The sequence below is a fragment of the Octopus sinensis genome, linkage group LG8 (assembly GCF_006345805.1).
Source record: "Octopus sinensis linkage group LG8, ASM634580v1, whole genome shotgun sequence".
Classification (NCBI taxonomy): domain Eukaryota; kingdom Metazoa; phylum Mollusca; class Cephalopoda; order Octopoda; family Octopodidae; genus Octopus; species Octopus sinensis.
In genome coordinates this window covers 4,211,901-4,236,891 of record NC_043004.1, presented here as the reverse complement: position 1 = coordinate 4,236,891, position 24,991 = coordinate 4,211,901, and the positions used below count along the sequence as shown (strand labels likewise).

At 36.8% G+C, this 24,991-nt stretch overlaps 1 protein-coding gene across 8 annotated transcripts in view; it reads left to right on the top strand.

Moving 5' to 3' along the window:
* Positions 1-24,991, top strand: part of LOC115215026 (nuclear distribution protein nudE homolog 1) — a 94,613-nt gene that overhangs the window by 22,994 nt on the left and 46,628 nt on the right. For all 8 annotated transcript variants that reach the window (XR_003881948.2, XM_036505205.1, XM_036505207.1 and 5 more), the window contains exon 2: positions 22,454-22,607. Coding sequence is in view for 7 of the 8 variants with exons in the window: in XM_036505205.1 (XP_036361098.1) it covers positions 22,454-22,607 (154 nt within the window). In the remaining variant the exon portion in view is untranslated. The remainder of the gene's footprint in view (positions 1-22,453; positions 22,608-24,991) is intronic.

Genomic DNA, 24,991 nt, shown 5'->3' with positions numbered 1-24,991 from the left:
TGTAGTAAGCAGTATTGAGATTGACTGAATTATTTTGATTGCATTTAATGCTCCAAAAGAGCAGAACAGTATTAGTTACATACCAATAATGCTTGTTTTCCCCTTGGATAAAACACTATTCTATAAAAGTATTTCAGATTTTTTGAAATTGCATTTTGTGCACAATTCTGCTATTGGTTACACGTTCCCAATAGACTAGTCACTGTTCCTCTATTGTTTCTGACAGTGAGAATATCAATTGTATGCACAGTTTGGGTAGAGCAATTATCACACTAGATAATTTTATTGTAAAGTACCATTTTTTTTTTACCAATGTTTTACATCTTTTACTGACAAACATTGGTGTTTGATGCACACATATATAATAGAAGTCAATGTGAAATTCCACTCACAAGGTATTGCTGAACTCAAGGTTATAATAATAGACATTAAAGATCCCATGCAGTGGATTATGTGGTTACAAAGTAATCTTAACTATACAGTCACACTTTAGGAGAACATCATGTGGTATTTGGTTATGTTCCTTTGCTCTTTGAGCTTTAATATTGTGAAGTTTGACTACCTTTCATCCTACCAAGACTGTTAAATATTAGTATGTTCTGGGGTCTTGATTTATGAATCCTGCAGCAGATTGTAATGTCAGAAGTCTAGCTAGCATGGGACTTCTAAATAAATCTTTGTATGTGGTAATAGACATATGGATAAATGATTAAGTTTGTTCAAAACCACAAGGCTCTAGGTTTAGTCTCCACATTATTAGTATATCTTCTGTTATAAACAGGGCTGTGGAGTCGAAATGAAAATCTTTGACTTTGACTCCTCTACTATTGGTACCGTTGACTCCAACTCTTTATGTAATTGATTGTGGTCTACATAACTCATAACGCATATGCTTGTACTTTGAGGAGGCCTTTATGTTCAGTGGTTTATGTTAAAGAATAAAGAGGAGTTGGAGTCAGTACAGTTTTACTAACTCCAACTACCCCTTAATCGTTTCCAACTCTGACTCCACGGCTCCGACTCCACGGCTCCGACTCCACAGCCCTGATTATAACCTCAGGTTATCCAAGCCTTTGTGGTTGAAATTTTGTAAATGGAAACTGTACATGAACTACATCTGTACTTTCAAAGCCCAACTTTGTTATGCAGTATCAATGCTAATGTCTGTGAAGTTCTCATCCACTAAAACTGGAGAAGATAATTCTGTTAATTAAACAGGAAACCTTAATTTTTCAAACTGAAATGTAATGTTTTCAGTCATGTGGAAGGTAAATTTACAATATAGAAAAATTATGTAGTAAATTTATAGTTTAGATTTCTTAGTGGTTCACTATGGAATGATAAATTAGCAATGTTACTGAGATTCATGATAGTCAAATATATTCTATCATTGCATTTATGTCATATTGATTAGTTCACTTCTAGAATATGAATTAATACTGATCATCATTTTTAATTTTCAATTTTTCATGCGTCAAATAGAATTTGCTGAAACAGATTTTCTATGGCTAGATACCCTTGCTGTTGCCAACCCTTACCTGTTTCCAAGCAAGGAAATATTTTCCCATAGCTAGACCTGCTTTTTGTAGAAGACTGGAAACAAACAAGCTTGCTTGTGTGATGATGATCTGTATTTACAATGATTCCGCAATGTCAAGACAAAGGGTAGATGCGTACACAATGTGCGCACACACGTGTGTGTATTATCATCTTCATTTAATGTCTGTTTTCCATACTGGCATGGGTTGGACAGATTGACAGGAGCTGAAGGGTTGTTCAGGCTCCCTGTCTGTTTTGACATGGTTTCTATGGTTGGATGCCCTTCCTAATGCTAACCATTTTACAGGGTGTTCTGGCTGTTTTTATGCAGTACTGGTATGGGTGCTTTTTATGTGGCACCAGCACTTATTGACCTCATGAGATTAGAGATGCTCAGCTGGAGAGGGTTGCAGGGGACGAGCCTGTATGCAAGGACAACCATGCATTTACTTAGCTTGGTGTCTTTTCAAGGACCACAGTCTGCCAGGTGTCTCAGTCCCAACATTTGTAGATCCTTTCTCACCACTTTATCCCACATCTTCCTCCGTCTACCCCTTCCATATGTTTCCTTTACAACTGGAGATCAGCATGCACGCACACACACACACAATGGGTTTCTTTTAGTTTCCATTTACCAGATCCACTCATGAGGCTTTGGTTGGCCTGGGACTATAGAAAAAGACAGTTACCCAAGGTACCAGGCAGTGGGACTGAACCCAAGGATACATAGTTGCGGAGCATACTTCTCAACCACACAGCCTTGCCTGCACCTATTAACTGATAGATGAGGAAACTAATTTTCATAACTAACTCAAGAGAAATTTTCCTGATGTTTATAAATACACTAGTCTTTTTGAACCAGTTTCTTTCATTCAACTGTACATTTATAGTAATTGGGTATTTTTTTAATGAAATGCCTACATTTATTTGCTAATAAATAATCAAAACTATCTTTGAATACCTGTGATGTATGATGTTTGTTCATACCTGGAATAGGTATATGAAGAGTCGAATGCTTGAGTCTTTTTGAATAAATAATTCACCTGTTCCAAATGATTGCTATTTGAAACACTAATAATTGAAACTGATTTCAATATATCCCGAGGCTTATTGTATATGGTACGGTTGAGATCAATATGAAACTGAATGCTGGTCTTATTGTTTCCATTATGCTTATTGACTTTATTTCTTTGCATGGGATACTTTGTTTTATTTCTATTTGCTGATCAATAGCACATAGATATTTCTGCTGGTTCTTTTTATTAGAACATGGCTAGCTGGCTGGCTTGAATAGATTTCTCGTTTTGTCATAAGTCACCTTCCCAATCACTTTCCTTATGAACTTTCACTTCGACATGAATTCAATAATTACATAATACAATCTCTGTTGGACATTCTAAGTGCCAGCCCGAGGTGGAGAAGAGTAAATAACAGAACCCAAACTACATATTTATTGCTTGCTGAGAGTCCTCATTATAGAGTATTTGTCATTTCCTCTTGTATTCACCATCATCATCTTTTAGCATCCATATTCTATGCTGGCATGGATTGGGCAATTTTATAGGATCTGATGGGTTCAAGGACTGCATCATGGAGCAACAATGCTTTGGCAGGGTTTCTATTGTTGGATGCTCTTCCTAATGTCAACAATTTTCCAATGTTTACTGGGTGCTTTTTTTTTCATGCCACTGGCACTAGTGAGGTCACCATGCAGCTTGCAAGGCTATGAACCCCCAAGATAGGGGTTAGCTTTATGCTAGAGGATGATAGGTTAAATATTAGAGAAGGATGGGGAGCAGGTGCTTGTTTCTGTTATTTTGTCTTTAGATGACAATTTAATAGTCTCTTAGCATTTTCAGGCTAGGTTATTCTGTTAATTTGAATATGGCAAATGATAGGTGCACTCTATTGTAATCAGCAGTGTGGTTGCCTGGCCAGTAATACATAGATGGTTTGCGTCCTATCACTTTTTTTTAATCCTATCTCAGATTGTTCTTTTTAAATGTGTGATATTTAAATTAACATCTCAGCTGTCATTTTTCAATAGAAAACCTTTTTGTTGTTTTTTTTCTTCTCAGGTTTAAATTTTCATTTATATTCCCAAACTGGGCATCTTTAGCTTCTATGTATATGAAAAGTTAAACTTTCAAGAAAAGGTATCAAATCATATTTGTTAATTTGATTGTTGAGCTTCTTTTTAACTATTTAAGCTTGGAAAGACAACTTTGATTCCTCCTATGTATTTACAGTTGTTTTGCTCCAGCTCACTCTTGATCAGAACTGTTGTCAAAGGCATTCAATTTGTAATGGTCTTCTACAGAGGAAGAACAAGAGTTATCAAAGGAAGATTGGTATTGTTAGAGTGGAAGTCTCATTAATTTTGGTAGATTATGTTAACTAATTTTCTTTTTTCTTTTTGTGTTGGTTGGGAAGATTCCATACAGCCTTTAGATCTGCTAAATCTATCATTGAACATTTTTTTTTCACCAATTTGAAGAGAGACATAAGAATTGGTGAGGCTGGATCTTAGGATACTGATCTTCGTGGATGAGATGCTTCAGTACTGGATTGAGGACAAAATTAGTTTCTAGCATGAAAAAATAGGGGCTACATGTTTGAATTCCTAAAACGTAGGACAGTATGCTTTATAATAATATTTGATCAGTTTCTTTCATGACACTAAGCCTGCTTAAGTAGAGTTTGCTGAAGCCATCCAAGAACAAACAACCAGCAGCTGTTCTGTTGCTATTTGTGTTATATAATGTTGAACAAGTCAATTTCCTGTTTAGTCACAGTTGAACTCTCTCATATGGGATATTTTGATCAAAAGCATTCCAGATGTTACTATTTTGGACAGAGGATATCTAAAGTAGCTTATTCAGTGTGCGTTTTGTTTATAAAACACTTGGATGCTCTTTGTGAAGGATTTGGCTGTTATTTCTAGTAGATCGAACGACCACATAGAGGCTCCTTTGTTGGGCCATCTTTTGTGTAGCATGTACTGAATTGACATACTCATACTGTTATGTATTTTCACTTTTCAACAACGACCCTCATAAGTCTGACAGTTTAATAACTTTCATTTTTTATTATTTGCTGTCTCAATTCAAAGCCTGTGCATTTTAAGTGCAATTATAAAAAAAGCTCTTTGTTGCATTTTTTTTTTTACCTTTTGGATAGTCATGAAAAAATGGTAATATTATTTTTGTTGTTTTTTGGTTGCTGTCCATTAAAGTTTTAACATTTCACATGTTGATCATTATTAATGTGATGGATGGTTTTGCAAATTCCAGCAGTTCATAAATTATAACTAGCATGGGTTCAACAGTAAAATGTATCAGAGGCTGTTAGGTACACAATGCAATATTAGTAATATTCAAATACTTGGGACACTCTGCTTCACAGAAGGATAGACTTGATAAATTATAAACAACACAACAGGTGATTATCAAGTATTTAATTGATTGTGAATTATGATTATTAAGGCAATGAAAGGCAGCAAGCTGGCAGAATCGTTAGCATGCTGGACAAAGTGCTTAGCAGTATTTTGCCCATTGCTACGTTCCGAGTTCAAATTTCATCGCGGTTGACTTTGCCTTTCATCCTTTTGAGGTTGATAAATTAAGTACCAATGAAACATTGGGGTTGATGTAATCGATTAGTCCTCTCCCCACAAATTCCAGGCCTTGTGCTTATAGTAGAAGGGATTATTATTTAAGGCAATGAGCTGGCAGAATTGTTAGCACACTGGACAAAATGCTTAATGGTATTTCGTCTGCTGCTACGTTCTGAGTTCAAATTCCGCCGAAGTCGACTTTGCCTTTCATCCTTTCGGGGTCGATTAAATAAGTACCAGTTACGCACTGGGGGCGTTGTAATCGACTTAATCCGTTTGTCCCCTCTGTGTTTAGCCCCTTGTGGGTAGTAAAGAAATAGGTATTTCATCTGTCTTTATTCTGAGTTCAAATTCTGCTCAGGTTGACTTTGCCTTTCATCCTTTTGATGAAATAATTAGCTGTTGACAGGGCAATTTACTACCCACCCCCAATAAAACTCCAGGCCCTGTGCCTATACTAGAAAAGCTCATCATCACTACCTAGAAGAGACCACTTCTTTTCTATAAAAAAAAATTTGTAGATTTCTGATTCACAAGTGAAATTCAATTTTGAATGAACCAATGCTAACAATGTTATATATTTGTTCGAAGCTTTTTCTTTTACTTGTCAAAAATTTATATATTTCATTAAATTATTTAAAAGAAAGCAATCTTGGATAATTTTTTTTAATCCTTTGGTACTGGGGGCACAGTTATCAACTTGTTATTATTGTCCATTTCTTTCATTTTTGCGTGGGTCAGATGAAATTTGTCAAGGTAGATTTTCTATCATCGGATGTCCTTCCTGTCACCACCCCTCTTTTGTTTCTAAGCTAGGTAATATTTTCCCATAGCTAAACAGGTTTTTCATGGAAAATTAAAAACAAACCACCTCACTTTTATGACCATAATGCTCATTTACAACCGTCACATAATGTTGAGGCAAGGGTACACAAACACATGACAAGCTTTTTTCCTCTACTAAATCCACTGAAAAGGCTTTGGTTGACCTGAGTCCATAGTAGAAGACACTTGTCCAAGGTGCTGCACAGTGGGATTGAACCCAGGACTGCATGGTTGGGAAGCAAGCTTAACTACACGGCCACTCCTATGTCAGTATCGTTTTAAAATCAAGTTTGCGAGTTAGTGTGTATCTTAGGCTGCACATGTGGATTCTTTGAGTTAGTTTTCATGTTGTAGCCAAACTATTGCTGCTACAGGTTAGTAGTTCATATGGGGCTCTGTCAGTTGTTTTAAAGCATATAGGACTCTAACATGGTTTCTAAGGGAGGAATATTGGTTAAAAGCAAGCAGGTCGAGTTCTAATTTATATATATAATTTATTTATTTTTGTTGTTTTATAGGAATAACGTGATTCTTCATACTTTATGTAACATAGTTGATTTCTTTGAAAATCTATTTCAAATAGAACATGTAGCTTAGACCAAAAGGTTGGGGAGGGTCCTCATAAGTTGAGTGATAGAATCTTTAGTATTTTGTACATTTGGGAATTGTTAATTGAAGCAAAGTTTGACACTAGTTTTGAGGTATTTAAGAACCTTTTTACAGTTATCCTTCAACATGAATTTTATATTTTCTCTCCTAGAAAATGGTTATGTTACTAAGTAAAATTTCTGTTTCATAGAAACTTGACACAAATGTCTTGAACTTCATCACTACTGACTTAAGGTTGTCTGACTCATAATTTTCATACTAGCTTAAAATGTTTCTGATGTTAAGTAATGTATAATAATCAGAACAATGATTCCATCATAATTTGATGAAGGATTTATGCTTTCCCATTTTGTCAGCTTTTTCTGTATGTTTACATCATCATCATTTTCGTTGTTTTAATACCCACTTTTCTGTGTTGCCATGGTTCAGATGTATCTTGAAGCAGATTTTCTATCTCTGGATTTCCTCCCTGTCACTAGCTCTTACTTGTTTCATAGCTAAGTAATTAAGCATCCCCACAGTCAGACATGTTCTTGCAGAATTCTGGAAATGAATGATACTGCTGGTATGAAAGTGACACTCATTTACAACTATCACTTAGAAGGCTTTATCAGCTGGGAGCTATAATGACACTAGCCCAAAGTGTCACACAGTGGGGCTGAGCCTGAAACAATATATTGGGGAAGCAAAATTCTTAACCACACAACTGCTTGTGATTAAAAAAGAACATTGATTTAGAAGGGTGAAGAATTTGCAAGATTTTGTCAACATATGCAGCAATATTTTATGCTTGTAATTCCATGAAATCTGACATTGAGATTGGCCCTCACCACTTTTTCCTATGTCTTCTGCAAGCCCCTTTCCATTAGAGTGGTTAACCCTTGTTCACTCATCTGTCAATTTTCATATGCACCTGTTCAATTTGTTCAGATAGTTTGTGACTGATAGTCTTCCTAACATCAACCATTGAAATATTAAGTAAAAGTTGTATTTTGTTTTCATTACAGGTGCAGCCACAGTTAGTGGCATGATGAGATCTTTTGCTCTTTGTTTTAGAAGCAAAGAATGCTAATCAGTCATTTGATGTCTTTTAATTGAATTGTAATTAAATACTTGAGCTGCTGTGCTGTAAAAAGTATTGTTATTGTCTGACTGAGCATATGCTGTTTAGATCAATAGGTCTTAATATGAGAACAGTGTGTGTGTGTGTGTGTGTGTGTGTGTGTGTGTGGTTGCTAAGAAACTATTCATAGAAGATAAACTGACATGATTTGACAGGGCAAATTGTTTCTCAGTCATTAAAAATAAAAAAATAATAATTTAAGAGCAACCTGCCCATTTCAGGATATAACCACTTTAAATGCCTCTTGATAGACTCTGAATGTTTAGGCCATTCACTTTCTAAAATGAAGGTTATGAATTCAGAACTATTGAATATGGTATTGCTTTGTATCATTAAAGCAGTATAAATTACACTATTTCATCTTTAATTCTGATAAGAAAATATAATCACCAAGTTCCCCAAATGTCAGTATAACTGTTTATAGTATTTAATTACAGGTCAAGAGAGAAGTCCACATTCAGCCTATAATGTTTCATTTGGTTAATTTATTTTGTGATTAGTGACTTACTATTCTGGCATCAGTTCATCTTTGTACTTTCAACGAGATTATTTTGACATTATCTTCATTGTAGCAGTCATTATCCTCACCTTTAATGTGGCCATTTGTTGTTGCTACTGTTGTTGTCATTATCTACTTGTAATGTCTAAACTGACTCCAAAGTTACTTACGGCACCATCTTAGATAATGATGTGGTACAAGTTAACAGCTGAGCTGCAGTTAGCATTGGAATTAGATGATTTGGTGTGGCTGTTTGGACACTTATGATTTTGCACAGCTGACTGGGTTCAACCTGTTTTGATACTGGAGGCAAAGGGACACAGACAAACAAGCACATGTGCAAATACACACATACAGATAGAAAGGAGACGGATGGAGAGAATGTGAGAAACCTTAAAACGCCATGTCAAGTAAGTTGGTGTTGAATCAGTGATGGCAAACGGGCAGCACCAAAATGTCCCATACCCAGTTATCATCACTAGGTCCTCATCAATTTTAACCCATTACAGTGGTCAAGGTTGTGCTTTTTCTCTGAGCAAGGTTTGGGATATCTTTGTTACTGGTCTTTGGGAGAACTTCAACTTCCTAGTATTTTCAATAAAATTTCTCCATATCACACCCTAATATCTTAAAGTGGAACAACACATTGGTCAGTATAGTTTTAGATACATACACAAAAAAATAAAATGGTATTGACCGGAATGCCTTTGATCACAAGTCTACTCAGTTACAACTGGTCTAATCCTTAACAACTTTGTAGTACTAGTTGTAGTAGAACATTGACTGGATTAGGAGCTGATAAACTGTTTGGTAGTTTATTGACCTAACAAATGAACTATTATATGTATATGTGTACAGAATGTATTTAAATACAAAATTTGAAACTAAAGGAAGTCAATTTGAACCTTTTAATCCTAATGATTTTCTGTCCTCTTGTCTACATTGTTTCCTTAAATTTATTTATCCTCAGTAATTGTTATACAAATAGGAGCGAGTAATAAAAATTTAGCTCTATTGTTTTTCTCAGTTGCATTCTTCCTTTACAGGTCTGTAACTACATATCTCCTGAGTTCCCTTACTTTTCACAATTTCCTTCCAACCACAACCTGCTCTGTCCTGATTTAGAAAAAAAAAAGTTTGCCCCCCACCACCACCACCACCACCACCACCACCACTTTAACAACCAGTGTAGATTTTTCTATATATGTCCTTGTAACAAAAAGGTTTAGCAAAAGCGGCCAATACAATAGGTACCAGACTTAAAAAAATAAAGTTTGGGGGTCGATTTGTTCAACTAAACCCTTTAAGATGGTGCCCCAGCATCACCACAGTCCAGTAACAGAAACGGGTTAGAGATAAAAAAAAAAAGATAAATCACTAAGACTGTTTGAAGTATTCCAAAATAGTTTCAATTAGAGAAGTGAGAATTTTTTTTCTTAAATATATTCCTTACTAAAATTTAAGTCTTTTAAAAAATTTATTGGTTAAACTTGTTTTATTTTAACCTATTACTTATCTCTTTAACATGATATTGCTGCAAAAAAGTAAAGCCAGTGACACCTAGCACCTTTTAGAGACAGCTTTCTCTCGGCCCATGTTTGGATGAGAGTGACCACTCTATTCGTGATCTCGTCCCAGTTCTTATCCATTTGGAGGTCCGGACTGAACCAGACCCCGAGCAATTTAACTGGCCCGTCCGTCCAGTGTCCCACTACTTGAACCAATGATCTCCTCAAGCCAGTGATAATATGTCCTGTTGATTGTTTGACATATCTTCCTTCAAAGGCACTCCCATCACTTGAAGTATTCTCCAAGCACCTATTTGTTTGATAACATTGTTCACTCTAAATGGGTAGTTGCCTGGCAATATTAAGTCCATTTAAAACCCTAAACAATAGTTCAAAAGCCTCCTCTATGTATAATTGAGATATCCTGATGATTATCGAACATGTTTGTACCAAATTCTACTCTAATTTAATCAGTTCTTGTGTAGGGCTGGCAATTCAACAAGATCTGCCATGTTAAATTTACATGGAAGGTTTGTTTATTCCAGTACCATAGGTTGTATCCAAGGCATGCTCTAGTGAACTCTGTTGTCATAAACAGGGCTGTGGAGTCGGAGTTGGAAACCATTAAGGGGTAGGTGGAGTCAGTCGGTAAGACTATATTGACTCTGACTCACAATATCCTTATTCTTTAATATAAACCGGTTATAACATATAGACCTACTTAAAGTACAAGTGTATGCATATGCTTCATGAGTTATGTAGACCGCAATCACTTAATTACATAGAGGAGTCGGAGTTGAAGTTTTTTGTTTTGACTCCACAGCCCTGGTCATAAACAAAACTGCTTCCTGAATACTATGTTGCTAGTATTCAGTTTTTTCTTTGGGGTGGGTGGGGGTGGAGGAGTTATGTATGAGTAATAAGGGCTGTGGGGTGAAGAAGTTTGCTTTGCAAGCACAAATGGTTTCAGGCTCAGTCCCACGATATGACATCGTGGGCAAGTGTCTACTACTGTAGTTCTGGGTCAAAGAATACCTTGTGAGTGGATGTGGTAGATAAAGCTCTGCAAAAGTCCATTGCGTGGGGTTTTGTCTCTGAATCCATTTAACCGGTGTTGGTTTGTTAGTGCCCAGTAACTTAGATACTTAGTAAAACGAGACAAATAGAATAAGGGCCAGACTTTTAAAAACATATTACAGGGGTCGATTTGATTGACTGTTGGAAGTAGTGTCATATGAAGATAATCATTTTGGTAGAACAAAATGAGGTATCTAAGAAAGATAATTTAAAATGTGTTGCCTCAATTCTTTCATAATTGTCTGTTTGCCACATGAAATTTTACCAAAAAATCTCTCTCCATTATCTATTATTATTAAAGGAAGAATAGTACTCCAAAGTTTATTGAACTTTTCCAGAGAAGATTGATAATACTTAACCCTTCAGCTTTCAAACTAGCCATATCCAGCCTAACTATTCCATCTGTCTTGTGTGTTCAAACTGACCAGATCTGGCTTTTTGTACCTATCCCACAATGCCATCCTAAAAGTAAAACAATTGCATCATCAAAATTTTGAAGCTATGAGATATGCGATTAATTCAAAACAATGTGAATAAATAAGCATTACATTTGACAAAGATATCTGAATGCTAAAGGGTTAACAGTACAGGTACCGAACCCTATAGACTTTGAATTCATCAAAAAGCATTAGTTCTATTGCTATTTTGTGTCCATTTACTCTCATCATCATCATCATAGCATTTATTGTTCACCTTGATATTAGCCTTTACACTCCTGTGAAACTCAACTGAATTCAGCTCTCTCTCTCTCTCTCTTTTTTTTTTTTTTTACCTAATCTCTGATTTGTGCATTCTATTACATTTATGTAACATAGAGGTAAAACTAAATTCTGCATCATGCAGTTGTAAAAATACACCAACCTTATTCTTTATCTGATCAGTTTAGAACAACAAAAGATGTCACTTTAATTAGCATTTGTTGAGAATATGGTTTTAATTTAAGTTTTTAATCTAATTACCTCTGCCTTAGTGAAGTCGGTGATATTGTTTTCAGTTGTTTTTGTTTGTTTGTCCATGGACAAGATATCTTGAGAACCGCTCGATGAATTTGGATGAAACCTTCAGGGATGTTGGCCTTGTAACTGGCACAAATTGATTAGATTTTGGGATCGATCTGTTACCGGACAAGGATTCTGGATTATTTTTTCTGTTTCTTTACTTAATTTTTGAGAGCAGTTAGGTTCATTTTTAGTATTCTCGTTTGTGAGAGCAGTCAAGTTTATTTCAGATATTCTCATTTTAAAAATCGTCTCAGGCTAATCGTTGAAAGGACGTTGGTGTTGCCTTGGCGGAAGTTTGCACTCTCTGAATGCTCTTGTTTTATACACGTTTTTTATGAATATTTCATTTTCCCTTTTAGTGAGTTTGATAACTATTATTAGCTTCTCTTCATAACTGGTAGAAATAAATTTCTGATTGCTGAATTGGTAAAGGGTTACTTTTACTACATTTTTAAAACTTAATTTCGATTAATGTTGGTTGACCAGGAAAATACTTCATTATTTATGAATGAGAGTGAAAAGTGAACGCTTCTATTAGAAGACTTGTGTAGATTGAGAGATTTTCACCTGCCATTTGTATAGATGACATGGTTTTATTGATCAGTTGATAAATGTATTCTGTTACAGTGGCCATATTATGTTTGTGACTTTCTCATATCCAAATAAACTTTTGTTTTGAAAACAGACACTTTATTGTTGCTTACTGCCCCTCTTGTTAATGTTGTCACTGTTTATTGTCAGATGACTTTGGTTGTTTTACTAATAACACATAATTCTTTGTTAATTGCACACCTGGTAACCCTTGTTTAATGGATCTTCTCTCTCTCTCTGGTATGTCAGCTTTACTTAGTCATGTGATTTCAATTACTGTTGTCATTAACCTTTTCGTATTGAGAGATTGTTACTTTCTGCCAAAACTGTTAGTTGTGGTCAGTAATTGGTGTCTGCCCACTTTTGATGAATCATCTTTTGTAAGAAATACTCACCACTTGGCAAGTGGACATGACAAAACGAGCCAGTAATTATCAGCAGCCTGCTTTTACAGCAACACAAATATTGTTGCAAAAACGAAATGAATTTAATAAGCCTAAACTTTTCTTAAGATTTTTGATATTTAAGGTAGCAGCAGTAAGTTCTCGGTATGTTGAATCTGCAACCCAATTTCAACATTGGTGTGTATTGCTGTTTTAGGTTGCTAACTAAACCCCTTTGAGAAAACTTTTGCATACATTCTTATCTTTCTCACCTAATTCTAAAGCTTATGTAAAAAGGAAAACCTTACTCTTTACAGATATGACCCCCCCCCTACTCCATCCTACCAACACAGAATTTCATCACTAGTAGCATGTTAGGTTTAGCTTTATTTATAGTACCCCACCTCTTCAAACCATCCACTTTCTCATCATTTCCTCTCTGTTTAATGTCTCTCTCTATATTCAGATATATGTAATGCCTTATTATTCAATACTGAGCATATATATGAATAGTTTTAGTATGTCAATGAGGATTTTGTTTGAACTAGTTGAATTAGGTGAAAGTGTCAGCTGTGACATTTTCACTAATTCCTCATCTACAGCTATTCATACAGGAAAGGTTAATTACGTATGTCACCCCTTAAGTCTGCAGTAGTTTATAGCATTTTTATATACTTGTATTGAATTATATACTGTGTTAATTCTTTTATTGCTACTTTCGGGGCCCTCATTTTACTACCTTCTACATAGGACTGTTTACTTTGAAATAAAGTAATGGTCTCTGTTGCTCCAACTACTTTCTGCTATTTACAATATTTGAGGGAGGCAACTGACCACCTTCTTACTCAACAAAGTAACCGCTTCATGATTATTTGATCCACAAGAATTATTAGCCTAACACTCTTCACAGCATTATCGTCTTCAAGGAAATGTTGGATGATGTTTTCCAGGGCAGTTTATGTTTGAAAATATGACAGGATGGTCATAACCGAAGTGTCGTTGACTGCAGATCTGGTTAGAATTGACTTAGTGTTTATTCAAGAACTCTAAACTATATCCACTGAAAATTGCTTGTCTTATTAATCTCACATTAACGATCAATTACCCTTCAAAGCTTTAGTGCTAGTAAAGATATGTTAATCAGCAAAGGCTTTGATTTGATCTGGTATTAATGATTTTGCAACGAATCTTGTTTATGGATTTCGTCAGAAGCCTCCCATCAGATCTTTTCATTGTAATTTATTGGCTTTTTCTTACTCTGCCGTAACCTAGGTGCCTCAGGGGTTAGTTTAACCCTTTAGCACTCAGATGATTCTATCAAATATACTGCTTATTCACATTGTTTTGAATTAGCATCACATTATCTCGTAGCTTCAAGATTTCACAGATGTGGTTGTGTATTTTTAGAATGACATTGTTGGGTTGGTGTGAGACACTGGATCTGTTCGGTTTGAGCAGGTAAAATATTTGGACCAGATTTGACTGGTTTTAAATGTTGAAAGTTTAAGCCTATACTATTCCTTATGTATTCCTATACTAACCATTGTTATCTACCTTCTTTGCATAAGTCTCACCTTCACGCAACTTGATCCCCTCCTACTAAACAGGCAACCTGCTATCTTTTACCAAATCACCTGGGTTTTAATGTGGCTAGTGCTTATCTCAAATTTCTGTTGTGATGAGTGGATGAAACCCACTGTGTGGATAGGACATTGGCCTATTATTGTGCTTTAAGAGGAATTGAACTTGGTCTGTATCAACTGTACAGGCAGCTAACAACATTTAGCTGCACTGTGTGCAGGACCTATTTAAAGAGGGGTGGACATTTAAAAAAAAACAAGTTTTAGTTATGGATACAAAAACTTATTGGCTGGTCGTCTATTCCTCTATTGGTGTGACCCATTCATGCCTTTGCATCTTTTATAGAGACACTAGGAACATCTTGCAATAGATAATTAACATCCTTATTTTGTTTCACACTAACACTGTACAGATACCGATAGAAAGTAAACTTACAACAGGGCCTCCTCACTATGCACAACCAAAACCACTCTCCTTATAAGTGCTAGTCTTCATTTTTCCCATGCTAGCGTCCAACCCATGCTAGCATGGAAAGCGGACGTTAAACGATGATGATGAATGATGATGATGATGATGATGAAACTTCTAAAGTGACTGCTTAGCTTGAATTACCTTCCCTTTCCAGAGCTATATAGTCAGCTGCAAACGATAGCTGAACCTAATCAAAGAAGAAATATATACTTGACACTGTGTGTGTGTATTCTTCAGTATGCAATGCTATATTCTTCATTTTTAATATTTAGATTTTAATTGCTGAAGAAATGGATATTATAAATGTAGGTGTGGTATAGGCACAGATGTGGCTGTATGGTAGGATGTTTGCTTCCCAACCACATGATTCTGGGTTCAATCCCACCACATGGTACCTTGGGCAAGTGTTTTCTACTAGAGCCCTGAATTGACTAAAACCTTGTTAGTGGATTTGGTGGATGGAAACTGAAAGAAGTCTGTTGTATATAGATGTTTGTAAGTATATGTGTGTTACTGTCTCCTTGCCTTGACATCACATGATAGTTGTAAACAAATGTTACCATCGTGCAAGCATTGTACTTAATTCTTTAAAAACATGTCTCGTTATGGGGAAATATTACCTTATTTGGAAATAGTTAAAGATTGGTGACAGGAAGGGTATTTGGCTGTAGAAAATTTGCCTCAACAAAAATTCCATCTGACTTATACGAACATGGAAAGGTGGGTAGGTATTAAAACGATAATTAGTTGATTAGTAAAACATGTACAATGGATATTTGAATAAACCCTTTTAAATATATTAGCATATGGATTTTTTATGATGTGAAGTAATAAACTATTAACTAAAAGTATTTTCATAATTCACATGATTTCCATATTGAGTTTAGAAGCTACAGTGAATTGTTTGTCTTAAAATATTTTGATATATCTTCTCATCAAAATTTATATCACACACACCAGATTAAGCAGTCATGATTCTATTATGTGAAATCCATAAATAATTTACTGGACTTTTCACTCATAAGGTTTGGAGTTCATATCTTTGGCAGTCTACTTCCCACTCTCAGCCATTCACTTATTTACCAATCCTCTACAATCACTTGTATTCTTTTTGTCTTTTCTGCTATTATTATTATTGCATTATCTATGCCCCCCCCCCTCTCCCATCTCTCGGCTGTGTCTTCTATATTCCCATCTCCCTCTGAAGGGAGTGGGCAGGGGGTCTATAGTAATCACAACTTCCCAGAATTGTAATTTTCCAACATTTTCTTCCAATCATTATTGTAGTAGATAATTGAACAACATAGTATCTCACCCAGTTATCCCTTATTATACAGTCTTGTGGAGATTAGAAAAAAGCTAGGGCAAGGAGCTGCTTCAAGCTGATAAATAAATAAATAAATAAAAGAGAAAGATAAGTTTGAGATATTTCATATGCTTTGCATTTGTTAAGTCTATTCTTGGCATTATAAAATTAGTTAATACAGAATTTACTACCTGTGTTGTTCTTGGTTAATACTAGTCTGCTACTTCTGCTTACAGTAATTAGTTTTATATAAAAATGTCCATGCAGCGACAAGGTAAGAACACCTGTGCAGCAACAATATAAGAACTCTGGTGCGGCGACAATGTAAGAACGCTAATGAGGTGCCATGTAAAAGCATCCAGCACATTCTGTAAGATGGTTCCCTTTAGGAAACCATGCCAAATCAGACTGGAGTCTGGTGCAGTCCTCCCACCCCTCACCAGATTGCCAGCTCTGGTCACACTATCCAACCCATGCCAGCATGGACAATAGACGTTAAATGATGGTGATGGTCATTGCATACTAAGTTACTGATGCTATTATTACTGTATTGGATGCACAAAGATATGTCTGTATGGTTTAGAAGCTTGCTTTGCTACCATGTGGGTTTTAGGTTCTGTGCCATTGCATGGCACCTTGAGCAGTGTCTTCACCTTTAGCCCTTGACTGATCTATGCCGTGTGAGTCAATTTGGTTGATGGAAACTGAAATCCTTTAGTGTGTTTGTTTGTCCCCTACAACCACTTGGCAACCAGTGTTGGGTGGTTTGTGTCTCCTTAAGTTGGTGTGGTGAAAGAAACCAATAGGATAAGTACCAGACTAAAGTATAAGTGCTGGAGTTGTTTCGTTCAACTAAACCAGGCACAGGTAACCTTTTCTGAGAAGCAGGCTCTGTGAGAAAAGGCACATCATCACATGGGTTGCTCTACTAAAACGTTTCAAGGTAATTTTTTTGTTAGGCATGTGATTTGGAAAGTCTTACAAACTGCAGTTTCCCCATGACTGAACTAAGCCCTACAAAGTGGTACCCCAGCATGGCTTCAGTGAAACAACTGGAAAATGTAAAAGATAAAAGTGCCTAAATCCTGAATTAATTTGATCTCACAAAATGCTGGTTTACTTCGACAATCCCTGTATTTGCTAATTAGTTGCACAAGCTTTGTCTCATTTTTGGATTTGAAATCAAACAAAATACTTGCCCTTCATCTTACTGGGGCACAGCCATGAAGATTTTAATGGAACAAATCAATCTCACTACTTATTTTTTAAGCCTGATATTTATTCTGTCTCTTTTGAATTTACTAAGTTATAGAAGTCTGAACAAACCAACACCAGTTGTTAGTTGTTAAGCAGTGTGTGGTTCAAGCACAGACATGCGTACACACACATACATGCACACACAGACAGGGTTTTCACACAGTTTCTCAACTAAATTCATTCACAAGGCATTGGTTGGCCTGGGTCTAATGTAGACGATACCTGCCTGAGGTGCCACACAGTAGGCCTGAACCTGAAACCACATGGTTGGTAAGCAAGGCGAACAGGCAGAAACGTTAGCATTCCGGGCGAAATGCTTAGCGTATTTCGTCTACCGCTACATTCTGAGTACAAATTCCGCCGAGGTCGACTTTGCCTTTCATCCTTTCAGGGTTGATTAAATAAGTACCAGTTACACATTGAGGTCGATATAATCGACTTAATCTGTTTGTCTGTCTTTGTCCTCTCTGTGTTTAGCCCCTTGTGGGTAGTAAAAAAATAGGTTAGCAAACTTCTTAACTTCACAGCCATGCCAGCATCTATCTAGATTTTACAGGTCATCCCTTTTGTGCAATTTTTTTGTAACACCTTAAAGCTAGGACAAAATAGTTGTATTCCTACTGTTGTGTTAGTAATCAGACTTTTAATGTGTTACTGTAATTACATTGCCAATGTCACTTTTCATGCATGGCAGTTAATATTACTGCTTCTACATACCTTCACACCTTCAGCTTATTTGCTACTCTTCTTCATTCCATTTATTGCTTTACCTATACTTTTATCTTAGCAACTGATACATTATATTTAACATCACTCTCTGAAATGACACCAATGACTAGATTTAATTGTTTTTCTTTTTTTTCTTCTAGTTTTTGCTTTGTTTTATTCTGGAGAATCATGTGATTGATACTAAACAGGCCTTGCTAACCCCTTAGCAAATTAGGGTCAACAATAATGTCAGTCATCTGGATTGCATGACATGTTGATTTTCAAAACACATTTAGCTAACAGGTGGTTGCAGTTTTTTTCCAGTACACATTCTTTTTAACAAACCCCTCTCTCTCTCTTCTGAACTGTTCCATAGGTACAGTCTACATTCTTAAGTTCTTGGAGGAAGGTGGGGGAATATTTCATTTCCACTTAAAGGATATTACTTTGTTGTAAGGGTTAAGTATTTGTTGTCATTCGAACATATGAATTATTTCTAATTTTTATTTCTTTCCTTCCATATTGTGGTTTAGTGTTGGATAAGTTTGTTAATTAGTTCCTCTTTAAACTATCTCTGTTGTTAGTTTCTTAGGTATTTTTGTGAGTCATGTTGTTTATAAAATTTACTGTTTCACCATCTCTGCCTGAGTATTTACTGAGTATTTAATAGTTTCTACTCTGCTTTTACCTTGTCACTTCCCTTATGCATAACCTCCAGTGGTTTGTAACATATGCTTAACTACATAACCTTAAAGAAATCGTTCTCACAGCAGTAGTTTTAGGTCTTCTAATCAATAGATAATCCAAATACGCCACTTAATTATCCTTAGTAAAAATGATTAAATGAATTTTGAGTTGGGTTCTTTATCAATTGAAACATGGTGCATTTGTCACCAAGTATTTTCTCTGCTTAAATTCCAAGAAATTCACATAACAAGATCCATTTTACTGATAACCTGACAAATGACTGTCTATAGTTGATAGTCTTACTACAATTGTTTTTGTGTTGATGCTTTCATTCCTGTTTTAATCCTTTGGGGACAAAACTTAGCTAAGATTTTACACTGTAGAAGACACAGCTGTGCTTGAGGAGACCTATTGGGTTAAGCACATCAAAATCAAATCAAACCACAAATGGGAATTGTAGTTGTGGATGATGCCAGTGCTGCCTGTCTGGCTCCCTGTACCGGTGGCATGTAAAAAGTACCATCTGAATGTGGCCGATGCCAGCACTGCCTTGACTGGCTCCTGTGGCAAAAAAAGCTCCATCCCAAAATGTGTTCAATGCCAGCTCTCTCTGGACCCTGTGCCAGTGGCATATAAAAGCACCCACTACACTCTTGGTATGGTTGGTATTAGGAAGGGCATCAAGCTGTAGAAACACTGCCAGATCAGATTGGAGCCTGGTGTAACCTCCTGGCTTCCCAGACCCCAGTTGAACCATCCAACCCATGCCAGCATGGAAAATGGACGTTAAACGATGATGATGATGATGACAAAAGGTGTATTTAAAATTTTTAAAATATTTTTGAATCTTAATGGACAATGAGATCTTGATGAGATCTGGCTTGCCACTTTTCAAGCACAAATATGGTAAGGATCACTGATACATCCAAGCTGTTAGTGAAACATTTTCAGTTTTTCACTGAGCTTATAAATTGTATGTCTACTGAAACATTTTGTTGCTACTTGTTTCTGAATCTCATTACTTCAGTTTCAAATAGACTAAGATCAAAGATATAATGACGGTTTTGTTCCTTACTGAATGTTTCACTATTGATTCCGGCTCTACTTCTGGGACCCTTGTATATGCAACATATATGACCCACTTATTAATATCTATTTCATCCTATACTAGATGGAAAAACGCTGTCTCTAGATAGAAAAAGAGATGTAAAAGAGACATAAAAAAAAAGAAGAAAAATACACATTTCTCATTTTGTGGACCATTGTTTCCGAATTCATACCCTTTTATAAGATCAAACTATTGGCATCTATCCAGAGTTTTCTCCTATATTAGCTACAAGCTACATTCAGACTTTTTTCCAACATGTAATAATTTATTGTATAATAACACCAGAAAAAAGTAGGCAGGAATTATTTAATTGAAGGTGAAAAAAGAAATTTTTCATTCAATATTTAAAGTGTAATATGTTGTCATTAAGGTATTGAAATGGTTGTTTTCTGGCAGCAACTTCTCTCAGTGATTATTACCACCGAATGTATTTATTCTGTAAAACCTCGACATATATAGGGACATACATACACACACATATATACACTTCCATATATGTCTTTGTTGGGCATCTATATTTAATTGGTGCAGGTATGGCTGTGTGGTTAAGAAGTTCACTTCAGAAACATGTAGTAGTTAAGGGTTCAGTCTCACTAAATGGATATTGTTGGTTGATATTCTATACTGCAGGTGCTGGTTGATCAATTACTTAGTGAAGTTGGTTGATGGAAACTGAAGAAGGCTGTTATGTACATGTGTGTTTGTATGAATGAGTTCATATTTCCCATCATGTGTGTTTACTTATTGTAAACAATAGGCACATTTATACAGTGTCATCTATTCCCATTTCTCTACATAATGGACAAACTGTCCATTGTTTTATAGACTGGGGGATTATTACCTTGCTTAGAAACAAGTGAGGGTTGGCATCAGGAAGGACATTGGCCACAGAAAACTCTTCTCTAATGTTGTCTTACCTGACCCATGCAAGCATGGAAAAATAGGCATTAAAACAATGATTATGAATGTTAATAGCCAGCAATGCAAGATTGGTGAAGAAGAATAGTTGGTGTCATGATGATGATACTCTTTTACTCTTTACTCTTTTACTTGTTTCAGTCATTTGACTGCGGCCATGCTGGAGCACCGCCTTTAGTCGATCAAATTTACCCTGGGACTTATTCTTTGTAAGCCCAGTACTTATTTTATCGGTCTCTTTTGCCGAACCGCTAAGTGACGGGGACGTAAACACACCAGCATCGGTTGTCAAGCAATGCTAGGGGGACAAACACAGACACACAAACACACACACGCATACATATATATATATATATATATATATATATACATATATACGACAGGCTTCTTTCAGTTTCTGTCTACCAAATCCACTCACAAGGCATTGGTCGGCCCAGGGCTATAGCAGAAGACACTTGCCCAAGATGCCACGCAGTGGGACTGAACTCACAACCATGTGGTTGGTTAGCAAGCTACTTACCACACAGCCACTCCTGCGCCTATGATGATGTTGTTTATTTGAAATAAATTACGGATTTTAATTGTATGCAAAGAAGTCCAAGTAGATTTTCCAAAAATGTGTTTTGTGTAAGAATTACAAAATAATAATTGGTTGAACTAGTTATGCGTCATTTTCTTTTGCAATTATTATTTTTAGCAATGTTAGGGAAACCTTCACAATTAATAAACACTTGACAACAGAGATCTGCACCAGACTTTAGGAATGTCTCATTCTCTTTTTAAGTTTCTTAATCATTAACTGTATTTGATGACATGTAAGATGTTCTTTTTTCCAAAAGAATGTCTCAAAAACTCCCCTCACTTCTTATAGGTAAAAGCTGGGCCTATATTACTTGTTTCGGTGTACTAAAAACTTTTCTCTGAATATGTGCTGTTGAAATTAGGGCGTGTCTAATATTCTTGTGCATCGTTATTGCCATCAAACATAGTATTTATAATGCATGAATAATCCTCTTTGCCCTTTCTCTATTTTACTCTGTTTGCTTTGCAAAGAAAAAGGGCAACTCGTTCACTTTTAGGGAAGTAAAAATGAATTTAAATTAGCTTTTTTTTCAACTACAAAATACATGAAACCTTTTTCTCCATCTATTCAATTTGTACAATATGACCCTGATGGTGACCAAATATTTACATATATTGTTGGAAAACGATTTTTGTAGTTACTTTCTTTGTCATTGATGACAAGAATGTAAAGTAGAAGCAATTTCTATTTTCTGTAACTGAAGCAATTAATGCCTTTTGTTTAGAGGCATGCACAGTACAGTGTGGTATTATTAGTAGGATTTAGATTTTGGTCCTTAGGGTCAAGAAGTGATCTTTAAAGGAGTTATTTTGGCTGCATTTGGATGGATGCTACCCTCCATGAAATAGCTTAACTCAGAAAGTGATGATCCTTCATTATGTCTTAGGAAATTTTTGTAATTTAGTGTAACAGTTGTTATTATCAATTTAATGCTAATCATCATCTGTTTTTATTCTAAGTGGACTCTGTGTAGACCCATATTCAAAAGGTTTGTCTGCTATTTCTAACACATACAAATTTCCTCATTTACTTGTAATCACCTTTTGTGTTTTTCTTTCTGCAGCCTGCAGGCGTTACGAGAAGAGTTTCTGGAGTTCCATACCAGCAGTAAAGAGCTTGAAGAGGAGATGGATACCACAATAAAACACCTAGATAAAGAGAAAAAAGACTTTACTGCAGTAAACAGTCGCTTACAAGAAGAAGTAGAATCATTAAAGGTAGGTGGTTTATTGAGTTATATTTTCTACAATCATCTCAGTAACGTGTGCCAGTGCCCTGCATGTTATCTTTTGGAAGACTTCATTGTGAAATATTGATTTCATCCATTTAGCTACAAGCTTATTGGGGGTGGTATCTGTTGTATGAGGGGACTGTAATGCGGGGGGGAAATAAGAGATGGTTCACCTACCTTCTTGTTGTTGTCGTCCATCCAGTTGTACTAAGTGGAGGCGCAATGGCCCAGTGGTTAGGGCAGCGGACTCGCGGTCGTAGGATCGCGGTTTCAATTCCCAGACCGGGTGTTGTGAGTGTTTATTGAGCGAAAACATCTAAAGCTCCACGATGCTCCGGCAGGGATGGTGGTGATCCCTGCTGTACTCTTTCACCACAACTTTCTCTCACTCTTACTTCCTGTTTCTGTTGTACCTGTATTTCAAAGGGCTGGCCTTGTCACTCTCTGTGTCACGCTGAATATCCCCGAGAACTACGTTAAGGGTACACGTGTCTGTGGAGTGCTCAGCCACTTACACGTTAATTTCACGAGCAGGCTGTTCCGTTCATTGGATCAACCGGAACCCTCATCGTTGTAACCGACGGAATGCTTCCATCCACTAAGTCCAAAATTTACGCCCTGCCCATTGCACCTAATGTAAGCAGCTCCTACTACCAGTCCCGCTAGCTTGCTTCACATACACATCTGTTTGTGGCGAGTGCCTCAAGGCAAAAGTGGACAGCCCTGGTCTTCTTCCCTCACTTCCTCACTCGCCCACTCTGTTCTGGTCAGGCCCCTTGACTGTTGACCTCACAGCTCTTTCCTTCTGGCTCATTTCGTACCCACATACCCCACTCCCTCGATTTCAAAGATCACCTCCTCACTTTACTCCATGTCAAAATCTGCCATCCACCCATATAGATGCCTCACACGCTGTGATCTCTGTAGAGAGGGAGCCTTGTTCTCTTCCTCTTCTCCACCTATCAGTGTGTGTGGCATGGACTCTTCGACCTGTTCTGATCGGAGTAACATATTGTACTAGAATACTACTTCCAGTGGTAAGATGCATCCCCTCTCCACCCATTCGATGATGTCTTTCCACGATCCCATTTCCACTCAGCCTGTATGTCGCTCTGAAGAAGTGGTGCACATTCCACTTATGAAGCATCTCCTTCAGTGTCTCTGAACAAAATGCAATGCTATTGTCCATTAGTAATTCGTCTACAGAGCCCTGCTTCAGGGGCCTATCGCTTTAAATTGCAGCCAGGGAAAAGGCCATGGGGAAGTTTCTGCTTCTCAAACTGTCTCAGGGAGCGACTAAAGGTGCCCGTGCAGTTGATGTCTGTAGTTGAAGTTTTGGTTGGGGGAGAAGTGTTCGTAGATATGGGCTTTACGATGTTTCTTGTGACCCTGAGGGTGATAAAAAAGTGGAAGGAGACAAGTAGTGTTTAGGCGATTGAAACTGGATGTAAATGTAGCAGTGATGTGGAAATAGCGGTTCAGGGCACAACACTGAGGTTGCAGGTGATTGTAGGTGATTGACCACAAACAGATGTGATTCGCAACAAACAGATGTGTGTGGATTGAGCTAGCAGGATTGGCAGTAGCAGCTGCTTACATTAGGTGTGATGGGCAGAGTGCAAGTTTTGGACTTAGTACAGCTAAGACAATGAAAAGATCCTCTCTTTCAAACACTCATATGCCAAAATAACTTGTTGTATGAGGGAACTGTAATGCAGGGAAATAAGAGATGGTTCACCTACCTTCTCATTGTCAGCCATCCAGCTGTACTAAGTCCAAAACTTGCACTCTGCCTGTTGCACCTAATGTAAGCAACTGCTACTACCAATCTTGCTAGCTCGCTCCACACGTCTGTCTGCAGTGAGTGCCTTAAGGCAAAAGAGGATGACCCTGGTCTTCCTTCTCTCACTTCTTCCTTCTGGCTCATCTCATCCTCACAGTATCATTACTAACTTAAGCCCTTTGCTCCTCAGAGTGCATAGGTCATCAGTAATTTTTCTCCAACTTTCTTGACTCAGGGCTATCTTTCCTCTTCCAGGTCTTGTTGGTTCTGAATTATCATTGATGGCTATGTAACTTGCTGTTTTCTAGGTATGGGCATTCTCCCTTACCCAAACTCACTTTTACCTTTGGGTCCATATTAGTCTGGCTTTTATCTTTAGACCTGTCCAGCATGGGAAACCGTACCAAGAATTTGCACTCTGCTGGCATAGCTCATTTGAGGCATACAACCTGTCACACTGCAACAAGTGCTTGACCATGTGGTGATGATACTTTTTGATAGTGTCATGACCACCACCATTTTATGTCAATTTTCCATTTGATGCTAGCAGAGTTGGACACGTTTGTTCCAGCAGCATCTCACCACTT